This window comes from Oryctolagus cuniculus, chromosome 2 (genome assembly GCF_964237555.1).
Source record: "Oryctolagus cuniculus chromosome 2, mOryCun1.1, whole genome shotgun sequence".
Taxonomy (NCBI): domain Eukaryota; kingdom Metazoa; phylum Chordata; class Mammalia; order Lagomorpha; family Leporidae; genus Oryctolagus; species Oryctolagus cuniculus.
Genome location: NC_091433.1, coordinates 131714749 through 131740689, shown reverse-complemented (window position 1 = coordinate 131740689; position 25941 = coordinate 131714749). Strand labels below are relative to the sequence as shown.

The window sequence follows — 25941 nt, the reverse complement described above, 5'->3', positions numbered from 1 at the left end:
GCGGGGCCAGAGAAAGAGGAGCCGGGCGGGGGGCGCGAGGGGCGGGGAGCCGCGGGCTCGGCCAGCCCAGGCCGGCTAGGCGGCAGCGAGGGCTGCAGTGGCGGCCGGCATGGGCGATGGGGGCGCCGAGCGCGACCGCGGCCCCGCTCGCCGGGCGGAGTCTGGTGTCGGCGGTCGGCGCGAAGGGGACCTTGGCGGAGCGGAGGACTCTCGAGCCGTTGCAGGCGGCCAAAGCCCAAGGGAGGTTGCCGGAACATCGGCCTCCAGCCCCGCGGGCTCCAGGGAGAGCGGCGCCGACAGCGACGGGCAGCCCGGGTCGGGCGAGGCGGACCACTGCCGCCGCATCTTGGTGCGAGGTAAGGGCACGGCCGGTAGTCTGAGGCCACCGGGGCCCCCACCTCACGCCTCTCGGGGTCTCTGACCTTCGGCGGCCCCCTCTTTCTAGTTCCTGTATTCATTCATTCACCGTTCAGTCATTCCTTCAGCAAGTAATATTTTGAGCGTCTATTGTGTGTTGGACACCGGGCTGAGTGCAGGGGACAAAGCAGCGACTGGACCGAGGAGGTCCCTGTTCCTCTGCCTTGCAGTTCTTAGCCTCTGGGGCCCGTCTCCTCTCCCTAGGCCCACCCGGGCGGGTTGCTGCGGCGGGGGCAGAGATGGGGGCCCGGGATGCTGAGTGCCGAATCCCCGCCCCGCGTGCTTCACGGCAGGTGCAGAGAAAAGCGTCACGCGCGCTCTGCGGGGACAGGACGTAGAGGGACCAGTATCGGTCACTCCGGGAGGAAAAGGCCCGGGCTCCGCTCGGCGGCCGGCGGCCGGGGAGCTTCCTCGCCTGCTGTTGCCCATCCCCAGGAGTGGGGACCCGCACCGGTTGCTTGCCGCAAAGGGCTCGGGATGCGGAGAATGGCGTGCGCGGCGCCCGCGGGCTAGGGCTTCGCTCTTTCGGTTCCCACTTCCTCGCGGATCCCGGGCCCGGCCGGCTCTCGGCACCGCCTTTTCCCGGCCTTTCGCGTCCTTTCCAAGCCTCCCTTGCTCCTGGCCCTCCTCTCTTCTTTCCCGGCCATTTCTTTGCACGAAACTCGCTTTCCCAGTACCCTTTTCCCCGCAAGCGCCCCGCGAAGCCGGGACTCCTCAGGCGTGGGAAGTACGGGGTCCTCTTTCACTCATCCGGGCCTTGCCCGGCTAGATGAGAAGAGAAAAGGGGTCTCCAGAGTTCTGTGCTCAGCCTGTCCCCAGGCCGTAGCCAAGCCTGAAGACTGCTACCCGGCCAGCCTGGAGCCCGCGTTAGTGGGACTCCTTCCTCCATTCCCTCTCCCCGCTTACCCCTCGCTGCCCTTTCCAGCCCTTTTTTCTCGCCGGCCCCTCCTGGGAGCTTAAGGGCCTCTGGAGACCCCCAACTGCAGCTGAATCTCACCCTCCACCGGGGAAGGGGAACCGGCTTGGACTTGGCTCCTGGTCACAGTAGCACCAGGATCCCAAGTTGAGCTGAACTGATCTCTGGAATACCTCGGCCTGTTTGGCAACAACCTCCCTGCAGCCGCTGGGTGTGAGTTGCCATTGAGAGGGGGCCAGGGCTAGGGTGGAACACGGAGGCAACCACACAAGAAGGTGACTGATGACTGTCTTGAACCCAGGTACAGGGACCCTGGCTTCCAGAAATACTGCTGGTGCCAGTCCAATGCTGCTTTGGGAACACACTTAGGGCAAGGAAGTTAGACCATCAGGAATTCTAGCAGGTACTGGGACCTGTTGTGCACCGAAGATTAAATGAGATTCCATTCTGTAGATTGCAGGGTGTCCTGAGTGTGAGGTGTGAGTAGCCAGTGCGGCTGCATTAAGGAAATCTACTGGGCTTCCAGAGATGAAGAAATCAGTGTCCCAAGCCTACACACTGCCAAGACCAACAGTCTGTGCCTGTGACACTCATCACCCCACACCCTGTCTACATGTGGGCATCTTTTTTTCCGCCATGACTGCTGTGAGTTCTGTGCCCATCTGTTGCCCACACTCCACACCACTAACCCTGTGTGTGGAACAAATAAATTTTGTGTACAGATCTGAAGCAGTCTTTAGGTGCAGAGAGACTCACATACGGTGAGAGTCAGAATCAACCCAGCACCCTGCAGGGTGGGGCCACCCAAGTCAGGCAGGGATGGAGCAACCTGGGTGCATCTTTAGGGGGTATACCTTGCACACAGCCATGCCCTTATATTTGTAATATACAATGGAGATACTAGATACAAAGCACAGCAGATATATTTGTGTACCTAATGAAAATGAAAAACAAACTGGGTCCCTCATAAATCCCTCTGCCCTTCCCCACTAATCCCTCCCAGTCAGGGTCACCTGTGTCACTCACAGCCCCACTGTGGCTCAGGGCAGAGGCTCTGATAACTGGGAAGTCCACGATGCCTCAGCCCAGAATGAACGTCCCTTCCTTAGGCCCTGGGTATCCTTAACCACCAAGAATACACGCTGCTCTCCCAAGTACCTTGAAAGGTGGAAGGGAGGTGCTGCCATTTCGGTCCCAGGTTGTGTTTGTGTAAGTCCCCCTCCCCCTCCTCCAAGGGCACCCGCTTCCTTTGGGTCTTTTCTGTCCACCTCCCTTCTAAACTCAGGGCCTGAGGGCCCGCCCAAGGTAGCAGGTCTGTTGAGGGAGTACTTGGGTGGCAGCACTAAGCAGAGTTGGTTTAGAATCCTGGACTCAAAGCCCTTGCAGCCCGAGCCAGTTCCTTTGTCTCTCTGTTCCTCATCTGCACCTAGGGACCCACAGCCCTTAACCTTGCAGGGGGTGCTAAGGACCCAAGGTGTTGTCTGCAGGTTACAAACACCCAGCAGGAGCTCCAGAAATATTTCTCGAAGGAAGGTAGCTCTGAGGCCACCCACAGACCACTTCTGGTGGGGAGGGCAGGGCCTCTCCCAACTCACTCCACCCTTCGCCTGGTCTCCGTTAGGCCCCGGGCCGAGGGGCTGGACTGTGTTGGGGGCTGAGCAGCCGAGGGTCAAGAACTAGCTGATGGTAAAGAAGAATCAGTGCCACCTTGTAGACCGCAAGGGGAGGCCCTCCCCAGCCCTGTGGGCAGGACCCCATTAGTCAAGGACTGAAGCCTTGTCTGCGGCTTCGAATTCCGGGTAGGGAGCCTGGGCGGCCCGCGACAGTGCACGCCGTACGTCAAAATGGAGGCTGCTTCAGTCACAGACGCCAGGCGCGGGCGCATACGCGGGCGCGCGCACCCCACGCGGCCCACACAGCGAGGCATCCGCCCAGGCCTACCACCAGGCAGGGCGGCACAGGCCGGTGTGCACCGCCAAGGGGCCGGGGAGGGGCGGGGAAGGGGGGATCCTTTTGTTTCATATTTGGGAAGGACATGCCAACCGCCAGCAGGAAGCCACTGCAAGGAACAGGCCTTTCCCGGTGCAGCGGTGGGTAGCGCTCTGGCCTTTTCGGTGGAGCCGGGATCCGGGCATTCAGAAGAGGCGAGTACTTTCTAACCCAAACGTCCTGCTATCCGAAAATCTGTGCTCGCGCCGCGGACACTCGGGGCACACCTGCCTGCTTCCCAAAGTAATCCAGACGCGAATTCCCCCAGCGACCTTGAAAGAGAATGCCTTCCGTGGAGCTGAAGCGTCCCCAACGGGGCTGAGCTCTGTCCCTGCGGGTCCCCAGACCCCCTTGGAGACGCACCCTCGGTACCCCTCCGCCCGGAAGCGGGAGGGCGGGTTAAATTGCAGGATGCCTCGCCCGAGAGGCTCGCTGCCCCTCACCCACACACCAGCGAGAGCGCTGTCACCCTGGGAGCGCGGCGGCTGGGGGCTGGGCCTCTGGCTCCAGCTGGACACTTTTCGCCAGGAGTGGATGGGGGAAGGCGGACTGCTCTTAGTGAAGTCCGCTCTACGGAGCGCGCCTGGCGAGGCCCTGGCTCTCCTGCACGCGTCGAAGACGCCGCGCCAAGGCCCGCGGCGTCGGGGGCTCTGGCTAGGAGCTGACTGTGGGCATAGAGGCCTCCTCCCGCAGCCATGTCTGGGCTCAGAGCCTCCTGGCGTCCGCTTGCTTTCTGCTTGCATTTCCAACAGTCGCTGGGCCTAGGGAGTCTGGGCCCGGGCGCAGGCCTGGCGGTGCGGGCCGCCGTTGTGGCCGCAGCTGGGGGCTGGGCTGCATTGGAACGAGTCCGGGACTTCGCCCGCCCGGTGGCGCTGGGACCCTTATTTTAATCAGCTCCCCCAGGCACGGCTCCTGCAGGGGGCCCGCACTTGGGGATTTATTTTCGGTTTTATATTTTAATTTTTTTAGTTTTAGGGTTTGTGGTGGTTAATAGGTTTCGTATTTCCTTTGGTATTCTTTTTTTAAAATTCCAGTCTCCCTCACACACACACAGAGCCCACCATCATCATCTACTGGTCCACTCCCCAAATGCCGGCCCGGCCCCACTGGACTTGGGCGACTCCTCAGCGGAAGGTACCCAAACCCTTGAGCCATCCTGTCGCCTTCCAGGATCTGCATTGGCAGGAAACTGGAATCCACAGCGGACCCAAACCCAGGCACTCCCCTGTAGGACACAGGCTTCCTAAGCTCTAGGCCAAACACCTGCCCTGGTGTCGCTTTGGTTTGCTATCTTTTTCCGCTTGCTCATTTTGGTTTAGCTAGAGGCCCACATTCTCTATACCAGGCCATCCCTGGCCTTCTCATCAGATCTTTATTTTCCCTTTACACGCACGGGCACGCGGAACAGGACGAGTTCCTCTCTTGGTGGTGCATCTTGTGTGCCCAGTTTTCATTTTCAGGAACCCATTCGGGGTGGGTTACCCAGTGCCTCCCCTTCTCAGGCTGTTTCTGCCCAGCGCGCTCGCTCATGAGGCCTCCACCCCATCACCTTCTCCCACCCGCCCACACACACCCCAAGAACGGACCCCCAAGAAGCCCCGGGGTGAGCGGCGAGCCCTACACAGCGAGGAAGCCAGATCCCTCCGAAGCCGGCAGTGAGTGGATACCAAGGCTGGGGCCTAGGAGCAGAGGGCCCGGCGCGGCTACGCCCAGGATTGCGGTCCCGCCCTGTTCGCACCGCCGCTGGGAGAGCGAGCATCTACACTTGATGTTGGCCTGGACGCCATTTCCTCTATTACCCCCTGGCCCCAAGCCCCCATCTTGTTCGCTCAATTTCTTTGATTTCTATTTTAACCCGGAGGGGGCAGTTAGAGCGAATAAATTTTGCTTTTATAAAATAGCGACGAATCTAATCCTTCCTGGAGAGCCCGTAGCGGGTTACCTGGCTGCGTGCCGCCTGGTCCTACTCTCCGGCCTGAGACGCACGGAGCCTGCCCAGGAGTCCCCGGGACCGGGATAGTAGGGGCGCCTGACTGGACATCCCCACCACGCGGACGTTGGCGGGATGGGGATCGGCTTCTCGGGCTTTCTCACCGCCCACGGTGCTCGGGTGGCATCGGCTACTGCGGGAAGAGGTGGCGGCTCCAGGCCAGGATCTGGCCACGATGCCAAGCGGTGGCGCAGCCAGGAAAGGGCGCTGCGTGGGCAAGGGGAGGGCTGTAATGTCGCAGTGGGGGCCTGCCAAGGCCTAGGGCTTGTGGAACCATCTCTCTCAAGGTCCCAAGGCCTTGACTTCGTTGGTTCATCGACGGATGTCAGAAACGTGCGTGTACACCTACTGTGTGCCACATTGGGGCGCTAGGGCTGCCCGCACGCAGCTTCCCTCTCTGGACCGGAGTCCTGGATCCGGTGGGAGGTGGTCCGCCCACGCCGCGCGATCTCCGCAGATGTGTTCTGAGCAGTCAGGTAAATTCGCGTCAGACAAATGAGAGGAGGGTTTCCGTGGCGCTGGGACGCGTGGCGCCGGCCTGGAAGGACGGTACCCTCTAGGGTTGCAAAGCCCTCCCCACACTGCAGGGCAAGCACAGCCGAGCCCAGAGTCTTGCTAACCTATAAGGTGCACAACCCTATTGTCTTTGGAATTGTTTAGCAAGCCACAACTTCCGCTGCAGCTGGCGGCTGGGTGGCCAGGATAGGTCGAGGGTGGCAGGGAGTTTCTTGGCTTTCTGAAACAACCGGGGAAACTTGCGCTCCCACCCTCCTGGCTCTCGCCTGCCACCCCGGCGGTGGAAGCCAGGGTTTCTGTAGCGTTTGACTGAAAACAAGCGCCTCCCAACCCCCACACCCCAGAGTCTGCCCCGCCTCCTGCATTCACCTAGGGGGCCACGGAAGCCCCTGTGGGGCGGGGGAAGGGGTGCACCCAGGAGGCCTCCCGCAAGGCAGGTGGATTTAGTGCGCCACAAAAACAAAACAACAGAAGGGGCAAATGCCCTCCCAAAGAGCCATAGTTCCTGGTGTGACCTTCCAGGCAGTTTTTCCACGCTCTATACAAACAAATAAAAGCAAAATTGTATCATAGGCAGTTTTGCAACTTACCTTTTAAAAATTTAATCAGCAGTGATCTTTTCAGCTCAGCCAGTCGATGTAGTCCCTCCAGCATAGAGCAAGCACCCCTTTGGTGGGGCGGAGTGTAAATTTCCCAGCCTCCCTGAGGATATTCTTTGGGTTACTTGTCCTTCAGAGAAGCGCTGTGAAGTGAATTCCCAAGGCAAAGAAAGGTCTCTGCTCCCTTCTTGGAGCATATACCTGGGACGAGTCCCCAGCAGTGTAATTGCTGCTTCAGGTTTGCGCACAATGGTAAAATCTGCACAAGTAAATTGTAAAAATAGATAGTTCACCAAAACGTTTTTATTCCAAAACATTTTTTTTTAAAGTACCCAGGGGTAGACCTCTCCCCACAGTGGCCCAGCTCATGCATACGCCTGGAAGGCAGCCATGTTGCAGCCTTCCAATGCGCCCTTCCAAATGGTGTTTATGCTCATGCCCGCAGCTCTGTTAGCTTGTTTATAGATGCATAGTACTCCATGTATAGGAACCAGATGGGTGTGGTGTGTGTTATGTAACTGGTATCCATGGGGGGCATTTAGCTGGCCTCTTATCCATTGCTATTGTATAGAATACAATACACTTGCTGCCTGGTCATTTCTCCACTCGTGAGGGAAGCTCCTGTAAGTGGGTTACTGGGTCAAAGGGTATCTTGTGTTTGTAATTTGGAAGATAATGCCAAATTGCCTTCCATAAGATAGTAGCAATTTACACTTCCACCAGGAGTGCCTACAAGAGCACTTTGCTGCCACTGTTCACACTGTGTACACTGTACCTCTTGATATTGTCAAGTTATTCTGTGCCGGGAAAGTATGCTAACATACACTCCCACCTTTGTCCTCTCCCTACGTAGGACATCATCTCTTTCGCTTTGTCACTCTGTGGGGTAATAAACAGTCCTCCTTGACATTTTAAGATTTCCCTGTGTAGTCACCAGTGAAGCTGAGCGTCTTTCTATTTCTTAGACAGCTGTGTTTCTTCTGCGGCCATCTAGTTGTCCATTCCATTGGCTAGTTTTAATTTTCAGATGTCCCTCTCCTTATTGATTTGATTCATGGATGGTGTCCCACTGCTTTCAGTATGGTTTGCAGTTCATATTTTTTTTTAGTAGAGATTTATTTATTTATTTGAAAGATAGAGTTACATGGAGAGAGAAGGAGAGAAAGAGAGTGAGATCTTCCATCCACTGATTTACTCCCCAAATGGCCACAACAGCCTGGCACTGACACCAGGAGCCAGGAGCTTCATTCTGGTTTCACACCTGGGTGGCAGGGATCCAAGCACATGGGCCATCTTCTTGAGCTTATAATTTGTCTTTTAATTTTATGATATCTTTTATGAAGCATAAATATCTTTTTAAATGATAAAACAGTTCATACTGTCTCACTATGCCATTTAAAAGTAGAAGGTCCCATTTACATTTCTCCCATGTAATGCACTTCCAGTCCCAGGATTTATCTCTCAAATTTCCCCTGTTGTCGAAAAATATAAGTGTATCAGTTACATATTGCAAAAATGCACTTTTTGTGAATTGCTTTTTGAAATAAATATTTATGGAACTCTTTCCATCTAGAACTGGCTCATTCTTTATAATAACTGCATTGCACTCCACCACGTAAATCTCCTTTATTTGTTTAACCAATTCCCTGTTGGTGGATATCACACAATTTCTTTCACTATTACAGGCAATGCTATGATAAACATCTTTGTATCTTTTTTTGAACAAATGATTTTTAAAGGTCTAATTTATGACCTTACAACTTGGAAAATGTAAAAAAAGTGATGTATTTTATTGTATTATAAATGAATGTTAATTTTTTGGGTTGTGATAATAGTAATGTAATTCAGTTTTTAAAGGAGTCCTCATTTCTTAGAGATGTATATTAAAATGTGTATTTTATTTATAACATCTAATTATTTGTAATACATAATGTAATAGAAATACTCGGTAGAGAGGTGAAATGAGATGATTTGCTTTAAAAAATTATGGCAGTATAGAATGGGATCGTTCCAGAGCTGGTAAAAGTTGGAGCTGCAGGCTGCATATATCAGTGCTCATCATACTGTCTTTTCTAATTCTGCATATATTTGGAGTTTGTTATAATAAAGTGCTTAAAATAATTAGGATCACATCACATATACATGATATATCATCTGAGTGTAACTACAGGATACATTCCTAGAAGTTAACTTTTTAAATCCAGGCACACACTTAAGTTAGGACAAATATTTCCCAATTTTATGCCAAAAATATTTATAGTTGTCCCTCAGTATCCAAGAAGGATTGGTCCTAGGACACCTCATGGATGCAAAAGTCTGCAGATGCTCCAGTCCCTTACATAAAATGGTATCGTACTTAGATACAACCTGGGTACCGTCTCCTGTAGACTTTGAGTCACCCTGGAATTTTATGATCCCTAACACAGTTTACGTACCATGTACAGAATGGTTATACTGTGTTATTCAAGGACTAATGACAAGAAAAGCAGTCTGTACGTGTTCAGCACAGATGCAGTTTTGGTTTTTGGGCATTTTTGATCAGTGGTGGTTGAATCCCAGCATGTGGAGCCCGCAATACGGAGGCCAAGTGTGCTCGGTCATCCTCCTGGCGACTGCAGCTAAACGTGTCCTTACTCCACGAACCCCTGAGCCAGCATATGAGCCGTTTTTTAAAGTGATGCCTTTTCAAATGAAAAAAAAAAATCTCATTTTCATCGCTAGTGAGGTAAGCATGTTCCCACATGTTTGGTCTTCATTTTAATTTCCCCTCCTGTGGATTCCTCATGCGTGTTTTTAGCGTGTTTTTAGCCGTTTCTCAATCGGATTGTTTATTGGTTTCCGACAGTCGTAAACACTATTTACATACTAAAGAAAGGAGCCTTTTTGCCGTGACATGTGTTGCAAACATCTCCCAGGTTTTTTGCTTGTTTAAAAACCTTAGATTCTAAGATTTTTTTTTTAACTAAAATTTGAAGTGATCACATCATACGGTTATTTCCTTCTGGTTTCTAGATTTTAGTTCCTGATGAGAAATGTCTGCTCCATCTAGAGTTGAAAATATTTTAAGTACGCACACACACAGGCACATACAGTCATTCCTTACATCCATAAAGGAACTGGTTCCCGGACCTGCAGTGGACAGACACTCAAATCCGTTACATAACATGGTGTCCTATTTGTGTGTAGCCTACACACAGCCTCCCTTAGACGTTTAAATCATCTCTACATTACATATATCTAGTGCAGTGTAAATGCTATTACAGACCTCTTCTACTGTATCATTCAGTGGCTAATGACAAGGGGGAACAAAAGTATATTTTACTGAATATTTTCAGTCCCCTGTCGGTTTAATCTGTGGATGCAGAAAAATGAGTATATGATTAAACACACCCATATGCATCTCTACGATGTTTTGTTACTTTTTTTGTTGTTGTTACATAGTCTTTGCAACAAACCAAATAACAAGGAAATGCACAAGGTGAGATGGGAGACATCTTCCCTCCTGACCAGCGTCCACTCTCCAGAAAGAACAGAAGACCGAGATCTTTGTCCTGTCTTTGTCCCTGTGTGGTCACGTGCCGACACAAGCACACACAGACACACATGCACATACAGACACATACATACAGAAAAAGTATACATGCACATAAACAGTGCTGTGTTCACTTAGCAGCGATAACGAACATGCTTCCAGGCCAGTCTGTGGAGACGTGCAGCATTCCTGGTCACAGTGGGCACACACATGACTATGCTGTAATTGCATCGACGGTTTTCCTTTTGATAAACTCAACTATTTCCTTATTATTTTTCTCCTCTTACAAACTATGCTACAAACATAAACAAGCAAAAAAAAAAACCTGTGTTTTTATCAGGTATAAACAATATTTCTCTAGGGTAGAAAACTATGAAATCTCTGGGGCAATGGACTGCATTTGAATTTAGCAAAGCATTATGAAATTGCCCCCCCCAGTACTGTATCATTTGATGGTATTAACAGAGAGCATGGCAGAACCCGATTCCACCCCCTGTTCCTGCACAATGCTTATCGGTGAATAATTAAGTATGGCAACGCAGTGGTGTCTCACTGCTGTCTTCTATTTCTGATTCCCTGGGAGCTCAAGAACCTGTTCATATTTGTTAGTCCTTGTGTTTCCTCTTTTCTGAACTAATAATGCCTGACTTTGCTCACTATTCTACAGAAGCAATGTGTGCACTAGCCATCAAGACTGTTATGCACATACTAGGAATATTTTATCTCTACCTGTCATTTGTCTTTCAACTGTCTCTCATGCATGATTGCCTTTTATTTGTTTATTTTTAAAAGCAGAGTGAACAGTGAGAGAGACAGAGAGAAAGGTCTTCCTTCCATTGGTTCACCCTCCATTGGCTGCCGCGGCCAGCGCACTGCGCTGATCTGAAGGCAGGAGCCAGGTGCTTCTCCTGGTCTCCCATGGGGTGCAGGGCCCAAGTACTTGGGCCATCCTCCACTGCACTCCCTGGCCACAGCAGAGAGCTGGCCTGGAAGAGGGGCAACCGGGACAGAATCCAGACCCCGACTGGGACTAGAACCCGGAGTGCTGGCGCCGCAAGGCGGAGGATTAGCCTGTTGAGCCACAGCGCTGGCCCATGCTGTGTTTCTAGGTACTCAAATCTGTCATTTACTTTTCTTTTTAAAAATTCAGTTTTCTTTAATTTTTAATTTTTAGGAACTTATTTTTTTAGATGATCCTGCTTTTTTTAAAAAATATTTATTTATTTACTTGAGAGGCAGAGTTACAGAGAGAGGGAGAGAGAGAGAGGTCTTCCATCCACCGGTTCACTCCTTAAATGACTGCAATGGCCAGAGCTGGGCCAATCTGAAGCCAGGAGCCAGGAGCTTCTTCCAGGTCTCCCACACAGGTGCAGGGCCCCAAGGACTTGAGCCATCTTCCATTTCTGCTCCAGCATTGTCACCCTGACAAGTGCCCTTCCCACAAGAAGGCCCTGTGATGAAAGCCACCCCTCCTTGCTGGGGCTTCCCCAGCTCTCCACCCAGGAAAGGGGTCGTGCAGGGAGGCTTTGTAAGAACGGCTAGATGCTGAGCAGAGACACGGCTGCACCTCAGAAGCTCTAAAAAACACAGTGCATTTCTCACTCACTCGTGGGAGCTCATCCCCAGGGGCCAGGCCTCATCTGGGTTCTCAAGAAGCCCACACTAAAGAAGCTTCACCATCGGGGCTGGCGCTGTGGCACAGGGGGCAAAGCCCCAGCCTGCAGTGCCAGCATCCCATATGGGCGCCGGTTCGAGTCTTGGCTGCTCCGCTTCTGATCCAGCTCTCTGCTATGGCCTGGGAAAGCAGTAGAAGATGGCCCAAGTCCTTGGGCCCCTGCATCCTCATGGGAGACCAGAAGTTCCTAGCTTCGGATCAGCTCAGCTTTGGCTGTTGCAGTCATTTGGGGAGTGAACCAGTGGAATGGAAGACCTCTCTCTCTCTCTCTGTCTCTGTCTTTCAAATGAATAAAATAAATCTTAAAAAAAAAAAAAAAAACACTAAGAAGACGCTTCGCCTTCATTCCTGCTTCCAGGACCTGCTCAGAGAGAAGGGGTGTGACACACACACACACACAAACACACACACACACTGTAGTTACTGGGTTTGTGTTACTTGGGGGAGGAAGGGAGATGGTAATAGTTCCCTAATTTATTTTCATAAAAACAAATTCTTTTAAGGGTCAATGTCAGGGCATAGCTGCGTAAGCTGCCGCCTGTGACGCCAACATACCATATTGGAGTGCCAGATTCAAGTCCTGGCTGTTCTGTTTCCAATCCGGTTCCCTGCTAATGCACCTAGGAAAGCAGCAGAGGATGCCCAAATGCTTGGCCCCTGCCACCTTTATGAGAGATGCCAAGGGAGCTCCTGGCTTCAGCCTGGTCCAGCCCTGGCCATTGAGGCCGCTGGGGAAGTAAACCAGCAGATGGAAGATCTGTCTCTCCCACTTTCTCTGTGTCACTCTGCCTCTCAAAGAAAGAAAGAAATCTTTAAAAAATAAATTATTTTAAATTTGTTATCTGTCTTCCTTCCGCTACAGAGAACAGACCCTTGTCTGTCTTGCTCATTTCTGTTTCCTCAGACGCTGGGAGAGTACCTGCCGCTTAGAAGATACGTATTAAATATATGTTGCGGGTTGGCGTTTGGCACAGCAGTTAAGACACACAAAGCTTGGGGCTCCCATATCCCATATCTTGGTTCAAGTCTCAGCTCCACTCCTGATTCCAGCTTCCTGCTGTTGGGCACCGAGTTCAAGCACTTAAGTCCCTGGCATCCATGTGGGAGACCCAGATTGAATTCCTGGTTTCTGTTTCAGCCTGGCTGAAGACACTGGCTGTTGTGGTAACTGATACGTGAAATTTTATAGTGTGAAGATAGGATAAGTTGTTCAGCCATTTTCCCTGTGGATAACACTGAAGATGCTTTCAAATTTTTGATATTTTAAGCAATGCTGCAACGACATTATAACATTATAACATTCTTGCCATTAAACACCTTGGAGCACAGGAGCCTGTGTTTTCTAGGACAGTCACTGGAGCAAGAGTTACTTGGCTCTTTAATCTTGATAAACGCAACCTTTAAATCTTGTAACAATATGTGGTCCTTCCCACAATATAAGGAATGTAGATTTCCCTTCCATGCATCGTTGCTTTGTGAATCACCTAGCAATGTCTTTCCACGCCCATGGATGAGACATGGCTGCCCCTGAGTGCTTGAACTTCCGTTATCCCACTTACGTGAAGCTATTCTCATCTTTACCTTGTTTGTCGGCATTTGGATGTCTCTGTGAATGACCCAGACAACTCGATCACTTTCTGTTGGTTTTTTTCCCTTTTATAAAGAAATTTGTCTATTTATAATTGCATTTCGTATATTCTGGGTATTATTTCTTTGCCCCTTTTAGAAATATTTCCTTTAAACCTGGTCGGTTTCGCCTTGACTTTTGTGCACTTGTCATACAAGGTCAGCTTCAGTGGTCAGAGTCATCCTTTGTGTTTCCTTTACAGCCTTTGATGTTGTACCCTGCTTCAAAAGCTCCTTCCAAGCCTACGGTTACAGAAAATATTTCCCTATATTTTCTTGCAATGGCTTTGCCATTTTACAGTCATGATTCTCTCTGTAATCCACTTGAAACTTATTGCTGTTTATGCTATTCCTTTTAAAAAAAAAGATTTATTTATTTACTTATTTGAAAGAGTTACAGAGAGAGAGGAGGAGAGACAGAGAGAGAAGGAGAGGCAGAGAGAGTGTTCTATTTGTTGGCTCACTTCCCAATTGACCACAACGTTCAGAGCTGCGCCAATCCGAAGCCAGGAGCCAGGAGTTTCCTCCATGGCTTCCCACGTGGGTGCTACGCCACAGCGCCGGCCCTGATTTTATTTCTAACATAACTTAGGGTCACTTAGCACAATTTTTAAAAAAGACTTATTTATTTGAAAGGTAGAGTTACAAAGAAAGAAAGAAAAGAGCTAGAAATAGAGAAGGAAGAGACAGAGACAGAGAGATATTTTCGATTGGCTGGTTCCCCAAATGGCTGAAATGGCCTGGGCTGGGCCAGGTGAAGCCAGGAAGCAGGAACTTCCTCCTGGTCTCCCATGTGGGTGGCCAGGGCCCAAGCACTGGTACATCTTCTGCTTTCCCCAGGCACATTAGCAGGGAGCTGGATGGGAAGTGGAGCAGGAAGGACTCGACCCAGTACTCTGATATGGGATGCTGACATTACAGGCAGCAGCTCAACCTGCTGAGCCATAACACCAGCCCCTTGACCCCATTTAGAATGCCCCTTTAGGCACAGTGCCACACCAGTTAAGATGCCACAGAGGATTCCCGCATCCCATATTGAGTGTCTGGGCTAGTCCTGGCTCCACACCTGCTTCCAGTTTCCTGCCAATGCTGCACACCCTGGGAGGCAGGAGGCAATGACTCACATATTTGGGTCTTTTGCCACCCATGTGGGAGACTGGATTGAGTTCCCACCTGTTGTGGGCATTTGGGGAATTAACTAGTAGATGGAAGATCTGAGTCTATCTCTGTCTCTTTGCCTTTTACATAAAATTAAATAGATTTTTTTTTTAATTTAGAATGCTCCTGTGTCATGAACTCTATTACCTAATACATACAAAGGATCTTCAAAAAGTTCATAGAAAAGGAGCTATGATAAAACTATGCATGGTGCAGTGGGTTAAGCTGCTGCTTTTGATACCAGCATTCAATATGGGTGCCGGTTCAAGCCCCAGCTGCTCTGCTTCCAGTCCACCTCCTTGCTAATGCACCTGGGAAAGCAGTGGAAGATGGCCCAAGTACTTGGACCCCTGCAACCATGTGGGAGATCCAGATGAAGCTCCTGGTTCCTGACTCCTGGCTTTGGCCAGGCCCTGCCATGTCCATTGTGGCCATTTGGGGAGTGAACCAGCAGATGGAAGCTCTCTCTTTCTCTGTGACTCTGCCTTTAAAATAAATAAATAAATATTTTAAAAAAGCCCATGCATGGATTTCAAAATTCTTTTCCACAAAAATAAACTTATCTTTTAATTGTATTTGTCCACAAATCATTTTTTTCGCTTTTTAAAAATTTATATAAAGGGAACAAATTTCATATATACTGTCCACAAACCTTTGATATGTCCTCAAATACATACATATATATATATGTGCACACACATTATAGCATACTTTTCATTTCATTGTTTCCAGTGTTCAGTCATCTGAGTACCTTCATTTCTGTTTATTCATATTCCATTTATATACTTAATAATTTAGTATAATGTAATGTATTTTACTTTTTTTAAAGAGATGTTTTATTTATTTGAAAGTTGCAGAGAGAGAGAGGGAGAGACAGAGAGAGTAAGTTCTCAGGTGCATTAACAGGGAGTCAGATCATAAGTGGAGCAGCTGGGGCTTGAACCAGTGCCCATATGGGATGCCAGAACTGCAGGCCAGGGCTTTAACCTGCTGACCTCACATAATGCATTTTAAAATCAAATGCTCACTTTAGCTTCATCCTAAGCATGTAAAATCATGGGTTTAATTTTTTTTTTTAGTAAACATTAAAGTAAGTGAATTACTTTGGAGTAACAAATGTTTATTTGTGTTCCATTTTAAATCATTGCACAGACCACAAGCAAAATGCAGAGGCACTTTGGGGAAGCATAATTGTATTCTTTCTGTTACTGGATTTCTCAATTTCCGTGCCTACCTGTCGATCTAGCTATAAGGTGTGCTTTTGTTGCTCTTAACTTCTTATTTTGAAATAATTATAGACCCACAAGAAGGTGTAAAAATAGTACAGAGAGTCCTGTGCTTCAATCACCCAGCTTCTCCCAAAGGTGGCATCTTACAGCACACTATCAAAACCAGAAAATCGGCTTTGGCACAATATGGCTAATCAGACTACAGACCTTCCTTGGATTTCACACATCTTTCCTTGCACTCATTTTTTGGCCTCTGTATCCACAGTCAGCCTTCCATATCCGTGATTTCACATGCACTCTTTCAACAAAGCTTGGATGACAAATACTCAGGACAAAGACTTTTTCCTTTGTCATTATTCCCTAAACAATATAGTATAACAACTATCTACACAGCACTCGTATTGTGTCTGCAATCTGTGACCTAGAGATGATTTCAGGTCTACGGAAGGATGTGTCACATGCACACATAAAACTGCACCGTTTAATGTGAGGGACTTGAGCATCTTGGGGCTTTGGTGTCCACAGGGGGTCCTGGAACCAATCCCCAGTGGCTACTGAGGGACAACTGTTGTTCTATGACATGTTGTCATATTTCTGTAGATCCACGGAGCCACCATCACAATCAACATACAAATCTGTTGTGTCACCACAAGGGGACTGCCTCATACTACCTTGGGAGCCACAGCCTCTCCCAGTCCCAGACCCTGCAATCACTGGTTTGTTCTCTACCTCTATGACTTTATCATTTTTAAAAAGATTTATTTCTTTTTCTATTTATTTATTTATTTGAAAGGCAGAGTGACAGGGTGAAAGAGAGAGAGAGAGAGAGAGAGAGAGCAAGAGCATGCTTTCATCCACTAGCTCACTACACAAATGCCCACAACAGCCAGGGGCAGGGACCACCACCTGGGTCTCCCACGTGACTGGAAGGGACCTAAGTAACCATGTGAGCAGAGATGGCTGGAGTAGAGGTTCTTGTCTTCCCAGAAGTAAAGAGTTCCGGGACCAGTGCTATAGCGTAGCAGCAGCTTGCAGTGCTGGCATCCCATATGGGCGCCGGTTCTAGTCCCGGCTGCTCCACTTCCAGTCCAGCTCTCTGCTATGGCCTGGGAAAGCAGTAGAAGATGTTCCAAGTCCTTGGGCTCCTGTACCCTTGTGGAAGACCCAGAAGAAGCTGCTGGCTCCTGGCTTCGGATTGGCGTAACTCCGGCCGTTGCAGCCATCTAGAAAGTGAACCAGTGGATGGAAGTCCTCTCTCGCTCTCTCTGCCTCTACCTCTGTAACTCTGCCTTTCAAATTAAGAAACAAATCCTTTAAAGAAAACAGTTCAGACATGAGAGCAAGGTAGCAAGGTTTAACGAGGCAGCGCATCCGTCAGCCCGGACGGGCACCTCTTCAGAGCAATCTGAGAGTGCCCCGTGTACATGCAGTAGTGTTAAGCAAGGTAGCAAAGCTTAATGGAGGGAGAACACCAGGTGGGCCTCTCAGCTGCATTCAGACTGGGGCTTGTAAGGGTAGGGGTCCAGATCTTCCTGCCATTTCTCCTGACCCGACCCTCTTCTCCTGGACCAAGGGCTTCCTAGCTGGTGCAACTCCTCCCACGGTTTTATTACCCAGTATTCTCAGACGGGATTGGCACTGAGGAACATCTTTCCAGGTGCTTAATTTTGCAGCATATTTGGTATCTGGTGGCAAGTGTGAGGCTGAGGTTGCCCATTCTGTGTGGTTGGTACCTGCTTCCCTGATCCTGAAGGAGACAGCTGCCCTTGGCTGCTCCCTGGAGATCAGCGGCTCTCCTAGCTCTCATTCAAAGAGAAAAGGGTGTGTCCACATGGGGTTTGGCTCATGGTTAGAGCGCTCCAATCCAGGGGCTTCACAGTGGCCTCTAAGAGGCGGACTTAGGAGGGGCCGGGTGTGACAGCACCCTTCCTCCGGTCCACACCACCCAGGACACATTTCATTAAAGCAATGCCATGGGAGATGGGTGCACCTGCAGTGTTGTGGAGAAGTCCTGACTTTGACCTCACAACTGGAAATGCTGGGACCTAAGCAAATGAGGCCAACTTTGTTAGGATGGGTCATGCTTTTTGCAAATAAACTAATATTTTAATTCCATTTTCCATGAATTTTTAAAAAGATTCATTTATTTATTTGATAGGCAGAGAAAGAGAGAGAGAGAGAGGGAGAGAGAGATCTTCTGTCTGCTGGTTCAGTCTCTGAAAGTGTCTGACAGCCAAGTCTGGGCCAGGCTGAAGCCAGGAGCCTGGAACTCCATGTGGGTGTCCCATGTGGGTGGAGGGACCCAAGTATTTGGGCCATGATCTGCCACCTTCCCAAGTGCATTAGCAGGGAGCTGGATCAGACACAATGGAACTGGCCTCAGATATGGGATGCCAGTGTCACAATCAGCATTTAACCCGCTGTGACACATGCTAGTCCCAGGGTTACAAATATTACCCTTTGAGCTTTGTGGAGAGAATTGGAGCTATGGAGCTGGAGCTGTCCCCTAGGGGCCTGTGGTTTCTAAAAGCACTCAAGAGTAGGGCCACTTCGTTTGATGTGCTCTGCCTGGGCTGGCACTGAGTTCAAGGTGGGCTTGGGCCAGCTGTGAGCAGTGACCTCGTCCTAACCCTGACCCATCTTAGCCCTGAGGCTGATGGAGAACCTCTATGATTTGGGGCAGGGATCAGAAGCCAGAATGCACCCTGAAGGTGAACATGGACTGGACGCAGTCTCACGTGTTAGGAATTAGGAGAGAGGGGGATTGGGTTAACCCAGACTGGGGATTCCAAAAGGGGCACCCAGACCTGGGGGGTTCACAAGGAGCCCCAACAGACAGCACCTCCCAAGTGCATCCCCGTTCATGCGTTCTTTAATGAAATTCTGAACCATCCAGAAAATTCCACTTTTTAACTAGGACCAAAATTCTCCTCATAGGGGCAGGCATTGTGACGCGGCGGGTATGCCACTGGAACTCCCCCACCCCATATCTGAGTCCCAGCTCCTCAGCACTTCCGATGCAGCCACCTGCTAACGCACTTGGAAAGCAGCAGAAGATGGCCTGTCTGCCTGAACCCCTGCCACCAATATAGGAGACCTGGATGGAGTTCCAGGATCCTGACTTTGGCCTGGCTCAGCCCCACCTGTTGTGACCATTTGAGGAGTGAACCAGGAGGTGGAAGATCTGTGTGTGTGTGTGTGTGTGTGTGTGTATGGGTGTATGTGTGTCTCCCTCTCTGTCACACTGCCTTTCAAAATAAGTTTTTAGAAAATGTTCTCTTCATTATATCTCATCAATTGCATTAGTAAGGATTACCAAGAGGATGTTTATTATGTAAAATGAGGGTGTTTTAGAGGTTCCTGACCACCAGCAGTACTTAAGGTGGTCCGCCATTTCCTCATCTGTGAAATGGAATGATTGTGGTTTCACCTTCGTTGAGATATTGTGCTTACCACAGATAAAGTGCTTACCACAGTGCCTGGCCCAGAGCAAGCTCTGCAGACGTGTCTGCTTTGACAACCAGATAAGAGCAGCCCCAGCACCACCACGTCTGGCCATATTGCAAATTCTAACCGTTCTCGCCCCCTGGAGGCAGGTGGAGGTCCTGCAGCTGCGGAGGCTGCTTTGTTCCTGGGCTTCTTCAAGGCTGCCTGGAAGTGGTGAGCTCTCTGTTGCCACCGGAATGGTAACTTACTGCTCCCGCAGCTTCCCTGTTACCAACATCATCTGCTGGGAGTGGCTTGGTACATTCTACAGGATACAATGCTGCCTATTTTTACAATGTAATTGTTAAAGTATTCTGGTCACCTCATTTGAAGCCATCAGTGTGTGTGACTCAAATGGGGATCATCGCCACCCCTCTAGCTGCTGTGCCACAGAATGACATTTCCGTCAGGGATGGACTGGACACAGCAGGGGTCACCAGAGTAAAATGGAGCTGGAAGGTTCCCGTTGCCTAGAGGAGCAGCTGTTGTGTCATAGCACAATACATCACTCGCGTGTTCACAGTGCTGCTGGTGCAAACAGGCCTCCAGCACGGCCAGTCTCGGGAATTACAGCACATACACTTTTGTGCAGTACCTGGTACTTAATCGTGATGAGAGGAGACTACGTTGCATCTCGTGCCTGCCAAGTCTCGACTGCAAGAGGCTCTGTTGAATGCTGGAACCTCCACCACGTAGGTCTGGGGAAGCACACTCTGCGATAGTCCCACAACAGCAAGGCCCCCACTGCCTCGGTCTCAGGACGCGTCCCACGGTGAATGAAAGCGTGACTGTGTGCACACAGCTACAGTCACCTCCAGCTACAGTTGTGCTAAGTTCTTTCCCTGGGAATGTGTGGTAGACGCGGCCCGGGGAGTTTTCCATCCCTCTTATGTGGGCTCCAACATATTGCAGATGCTGTGTGTGGAGGGCACTGGTTCAGCACCCAGCTGATGGCCCTACCGTTCATGGAGAGGGGCAGTCCCCCCTCTGGAAGGCGCTAATGTGGTAGCAGTTGTCCTTGGGCAGCTCCTGGGGACCCCCCCACTCACTAGCCTGTCCTCTCCCTCACCCAGACAACCTCTTCATATGTGCACAATGCTTACCTGTACACACACACACATGCATATGCCATGCACACACAGGCGGACGGCTGAAGACGTGGTTCGGGGATCTTCTCCAGTAGGCCTCCCTTGCTGATCACACCCAATGCCAGCCTCTCTCTCCCTTTGTCCTTGAAGACTCAGTCCATTTCTTTACATCTGTTCCTTCCTCTACTGAGGAAGCACAGTCTGGGTGGGTCCGAGCGAGTCCTTTCTGTGCAGGCCCTCTCACGGCACACCTGCCATTTGTCCTGAGGTCCATTCATTACGTTTACCCATTAGATACAGCATCCTGCATTGGGGGTCAAGGAAGCTGGACCCAGAGAGGACGAGCACCTTCTCAGGGGTCACACAGCCAGGCCCAGGTCCAAAGCGCTCCTTGCTAGATCGTATGGCCTCTAGCTCAGATGCTTCTCAGGGAGCCAGCTCCTCAGCTGGTGAACTAACCTGGCTCCCTTCACGGCTCCCACAGATGCCAAAGGGACCATCCGGGAAATCGTTCTGCCCAAGGGCCTGGACCTGGACCGGCCCAAGCGGACGCGCACATCCTTCACAGCCGAGCAGCTGTACCGCCTGGAGATGGAGTTCCAGCGCTGCCAGTACGTGGTGGGCCGTGAGCGCACGGAGCTGGCTCGCCAGCTGAACCTGTCCGAGACCCAGGTAAGAGCGGGGGACCAGGCCACTCCTCCCTCGTCCTGGCAACCTGGGGACTCCCTGGGGTATGAGGCTTGTAGGCTGCTAGAGGGAAAGCCGCATTTGGAGGAATTCGGATAAGCATGAAGGAAAGACTCGAAGCTGCAGGAAACCAGAACAAATAAACGCAGGGCTAAGAGAGAGGGCACCAGTCAGTGCCAGCTGCGGAGAGAGGCTAGGAAAGGAGAAGGGGTACCCCAGAGGCAGGGAGTGGCTTAGGGGGATGCTGGCACTAAGGCATCCAACTACAAAGTTCTAGAACTTAAAATTTTTTTAATTTATTGATTTTTACTGTACTTGAAAGGCAGAGAGAGAGAGCGAGAACGAGAGATCTTCATCCCATTGGCCTATTCCCCCAAATGCCTGTAACCCATGTGAGGTCTCCCACATGGGTGGCAGGCACCTGAGTATTTGAGCCATCACCTGCTGCCTCCCAGGATGATAGCAGGAAGCTGGACTGGAAGCAGAACTGAGACTTGAACCACAGCCTCTGATCTGGGATGCAGGTGTCCCAGGTAGCCGCGTAACCGCCATGCCAAATGTTCATCCCACCCCCAAAGCTACCTGATCTCCCCCCCAGAGACCTTTTCCAGGTACCCCATAGCCATCACTTGCTGGGCGCCTCCTCGCTTCCTTGGCACCAGGCCCTGCTCCAAAGCCTGACAAATTCTAACTAGCTCAGCCCTCACCACAACCTTGTGGCATGGGTGCATGGTTTTCCTTCTAACACCAAATGTGTGCTGTGTTCCAAAATGCCACCAGCCGACTCTCCAGTTCTCCAGCACTTTCTGCCTGCCCAACGACTCTGTTCTGACCCCACTGCTCAGAGACAGCATAGACCCACAAGTCGAGGGCATGCTCCCACAAGACAGGGCCATGGCAGATGCCAGTCACAAGTGCCAGGAGACCCCTGTGCTTCCGAATGAATGGCCCTGCATTTGCGGGCTCCCACAGTCTCCTCCGCTGGTTTGTTAATTCACTAGACTGACTCACAGAACTCAGGAAAACACTCCAGTTACGAGTGCTGGTTTATCGTAAAGGACACTTGTCAGGGACGGCCAATGGACAGGGTGCTCGGGGCAAGGTGAAAGGAAGGTGCTGGGTGCTCCCATGCCTTCTCTGCTGCCTCATCCTGGAAGTTCCCCACATTGCTTTTTTTCCAAGAGTTTTTATAGGGGAGCTGGCCCTGGCACAGCGGTTAAGATGCCATGTGGGATACCACATCAGAGCGCCTGCTTCAGTCCTGGTTCTGCTGCAGGCAGTGGTGATGGCTCAGGTAGCTGGGCCCCTGCCATCCACATGGAAGATGATGATGGAGTTCTGGGCCCCTGGCTTCAGCCTGATGCAGCCCTGACTGTTGGCGACATTTGGAGTGAACCTGTGGATGGAAGATCTCTCTCTCTCTCTCTCTCTCTCTCTCTCTCTCTCTCTTGTTTAAAAAAATTTTTTTTAATAACCCAACTTTCAGCCTGCTTCTCTCCCTGGAGGTGGGACTAGGTGGCTGAAAGTTCCCCCCTTCTGATCACTTGTTTGGTCTTTATGAGACCAGGTCCATCCCAAAGGATCACAAGCATGAATCTAGGTGTGGTCAAAGGGGCTCCTATGAAGAGCAAAAACACAGCCATCCCCTAAGAAATCCCAAGGATTTAGGAGTTCTGTGCCAGGAACCAGGGTGAGGAGCATTTTTGTTGTTGTTGTTGTTGTTGTTGTTGTTATTATTATTATTATTATACAATGGGCCTGTATTGTTTCCACTTTAAAGAGAAGGAGACAGGGACTGGCATTATACCTTATGGCATGGCAGGTTAAGTCAGCACCTGTGATGCCAGCATCACAGGGCACCAATTTAAGTCCTGACTGTTCTTCTGATCCAGCTCCCTGGTAACACAGTTGGGAAAGCAATGGAAGATGGCCCAAGAGCTTAGTTTCTTGCACCCACATGGGAGATCCAGATGAGGCTCCTGGCTTCTGTCTGGCCCAGCCCCAGCTATTTTGGATATTTGGGGAGTGAAGCAGTGGATGGAAGATATCTCTCTCTCTCTCTCTCTCTCTCTCTCTTTCTCAGTAACTCTGCCTTTCAGATAAATAATGTAACTCTTAAAAAGAGAGAGAGAGGCGCACAGAAAAATAACTTGCTCAAGATTTAAAGCAGACACATCCATTAGCTTACTTAGTCTTTTTAAAAAAGATTTATTTATTTACTTGAAAGAGAAACAGGGAGTGGGGAGGGAGAGAGAGGGAAGGAGGGAGAGAGAGGGAGAAAGAGAGAGAGAGATAAGTCCTCCATCCTCTGGTTCACTCCCCAAGTGGCCACAATAGCCAGGTTGAGCCAGGCTGAAGCTAGGAGCCAGGAACTCCATCCTGGTCTCCCATGTGGCTATCAGGGGCCATCATCTATTGGTTTCCCAGGCACATTAGCAGGAAGCTGAATTGGAAGGAAAGCGGCTTAGGACTGGACCCAGCATTTCAGTAATGCTCCACACTGCAATGCCTGTCCGTCGTTTAATCTTTAGTGGATGGCTTTATTGGGAACATTATCCCCCTGTAAGAAAACTGAGCCTCAGAGAGGTTCAATAACTGGCCCAGGGTTGTTTATGTACAGCGGATCCCTGCTTTGTACAAAACAGACCTTGTTCCATAAACCCAGCTGGAAAACAAGTCAGGCCACAGCATCTGCAGGCCCCTGTCCTAGGAGCAAGAGACTCGCGTCCCAGGGAGCGCCTTGCCTGGAGCAGGGGCAGCCTGTGCAGGCAGGAAGGGATGCGCCCTGGAGCAGAGGGCCCTGAAAGGCAAGGATGAGGAGGCCTCCCGGGTCCCCTCTAGCTCAGAGAGCAGAAGCTGTCCCATGGCTCCTCAGTGTCACGAGGTGAAGCTGCCGCCCTCAGGTCACAGAGGGGCTCCTGGGCAGTGGCACTAGCCCAGTCCAGAGGTTAGGTGAGTGCAAAGGCTGAAGCCAGGAGCCTTGAACTTCATCCTGGTCTCCCATGTGGGTGCAGGGGCCCAAGTACTTGCACTTGGGCCATCTTCCACTGCTTTAGCAAGGAGCTGGATTGGGAGTGGATCGGCCAGGACTTGAACCAGTGCTCATATGAGTTTTCCAGCTGGGGCACCAATGCCAATCTCCCCTTCCTGCAGGCATTTTTAATGCCTATAAGTGATTCTCTTGGGGCTCTGACTTGCCTTTTGTGGGGGAAGCACTCCTTCCTACTCAGAGGAGAGACCTCATCACCCTCAGGTTTACGGAGCTTCCCTCCCAGCCCCTGCCCCGCCCTGCTCCACAGACTTGGAAGGGGTTTGAAGGACTGGGTGCTGGGCAGTGACAGCGGGCCCTGTCCTGCGGGGTTGGGGGTAGCAGGTGTGGAGGACTCTGACGACCACCAGTTTCCCCTGCCATCAGAAGCCCAGAATTCCCTGCCAACAGCCCCAAGCCCACTTCCAGGACCTGCCTGGGCCTCCCCACACTGCACAGACCACTATTGTTATTCAAAAGCCCCGGCCCAAGTATTGGCAAGTGGGGAGCTGTCTGCTGAGTGGGGCCCAGGCTGCAGCGCCTGCCCATACCCAGAACCCTGGGAGCTATGAGCCAGAGCCTTCCATTCATCCTGTTGTCCCCAGCCCTGCACACATTAGGGCGGGGCCCCAAGGCAGGAAGACCGAGGGAGCGGGGGTTTCCTCGGCCTGAAGCATCTGGTGAGCTCCAGCCACCCTCACCCTGGGGTGAGCAAGGAGGCAGGTGGCTGTCCTGGGCAGCCAGGGGTGAGGGCGCTGCTGTCCAGACAGCGCCACAGTGCGGGTGAGAGAGGGCAGGCGAGAGAAAAGCATGGGGCGGGGTTCGCCTTCAGCACCGCCCCTCTGCTTTGGTGGATGCGGGTGGCCCTGCTGCGGGGTGGTGCGGAGAGGCCTCTGCCCGGAGGAGCTGACGAGGACTGGGTCTCTGTGGGCGCACTCGGACTGTTTCCGAGGCTGTGCCAGGCAATGGTGACAGTTGGATGCACGACCTGGATCTCAGGTCAGACCGCAGGACCTGAGATCCAGTTGAAGAAAACCCGCACAAAAAAGCTTACTGAGGCCATGAATTTGGCTATGAGGACCAAGAGGGGAGATTCAATTGTACCCCCAAGTTCCCCCCTCCTTCTGCCAATCTGTTCAGCCAGCCTAGGACAGAGTGAGCTTCAGCGGTGTACAAGTGTTTATAATTTGGGGGCGTAGTCCACCCAGAGTAGGCTGGTATGGGAAGGCCCCAGTGACCACCTGCTTTCTCTCCCCCCACCCCCACCCCCTCTGTCTGTGCCCTGTGCCCCTACTCCCTTTCCCCTGGCCCCCATGCCCCGCCCACCTGCCCCACGTGTCTGCATTGGCCCCTCCCTTCCCGTCCCCGTCCCCGCCCCCTCCAGGTGAAGGTCTGGTTCCAGAACCGGCGCACCAAACAGAAGAAAGACCAGAGCAGAGACCTGGAGAAGCGGGCGTCCTCCTCCGCCTCCGAGGCCTTCGCCACCTCCAACATCCTACGGCTGCTGGAGCACGGCCGGCTGCTCTCCGTGCCCAGGGCGCCCAGCCTCCTGACGCTGACCCCTGGCCTGCCAAGCCTGCCTGCCGGCCCCAGAGGCACCTCGCTGGGTGACCCCAGGAACTCCTCCCCGCGCCTGCACCCGCTGCCGGCGGCCGCCGCGTCGCCGCCGCTGCCGCCCCCGCTGCCGGCCGTATGCTTCTCCGCGGCGCCGCTGCTGGACCTGTCGCCCGGCTACGAACTGGGTTCCTCGGCCTTCGAGCCCTACAGCCGGCTGGACCGGAAAGTCGGCAGCCCCGGCGGCGGCAAGAAAGCCAGCACCTAAGACCCTCCGGCATGGCACCGCCCTGGCGGACGGTACCGAGCAGGTCCCGCGGGAGGCCCCCGGCCCCGGGCTCAGAGACTCGACCGAAAGGCCTTGGTCCCGCAGCTTGTGTGTGTGTGAGCGCAGTGTGCGTGTGCGTCTTCACAGAAATAAAAGGACAACAATGACAAGAAGGGAACCAGT

The 25941-nt window shown here is 51.5% G+C and overlaps 1 protein-coding gene across 1 annotated transcript; it reads left to right on the top strand.

The window, feature by feature from the left end:
- Positions 1-29: 29 nt before the first annotated feature.
- Positions 30-25941, top strand: VAX2 (ventral anterior homeobox 2). The gene is made up of 3 exons (XM_051837562.2): positions 30-356; positions 20706-20893; positions 25321-25941. The coding sequence occupies exons 1-3, from the start codon at positions 110-112 to the stop codon at positions 25756-25758; spliced, it is 873 nt and encodes a 290-aa protein (XP_051693522.1). The 5' UTR covers positions 30-109; the 3' UTR covers positions 25759-25941.

Bases quoted from the DNA above. Each gene is read 5' to 3' on its own strand.
- VAX2 (XM_051837562.2), top strand. From the start codon at position 110: ATGGGCGATGGGGGCGCCGAGCGCGACCGCGGCCCCGCTCGCCGGGCG. The intron at 357-20,705 runs GTAAGGGCACGG...CGGCTCCCACAG, and splicing joins CCGCCGCATCTTGGTGCGAG to ATGCCAAAGGGACCATCCGG. The intron at 20,894-25,320 runs GTAAGAGCGGGG...CGCCCCCTCCAG, and splicing joins TGAACCTGTCCGAGACCCAG to GTGAAGGTCTGGTTCCAGAA.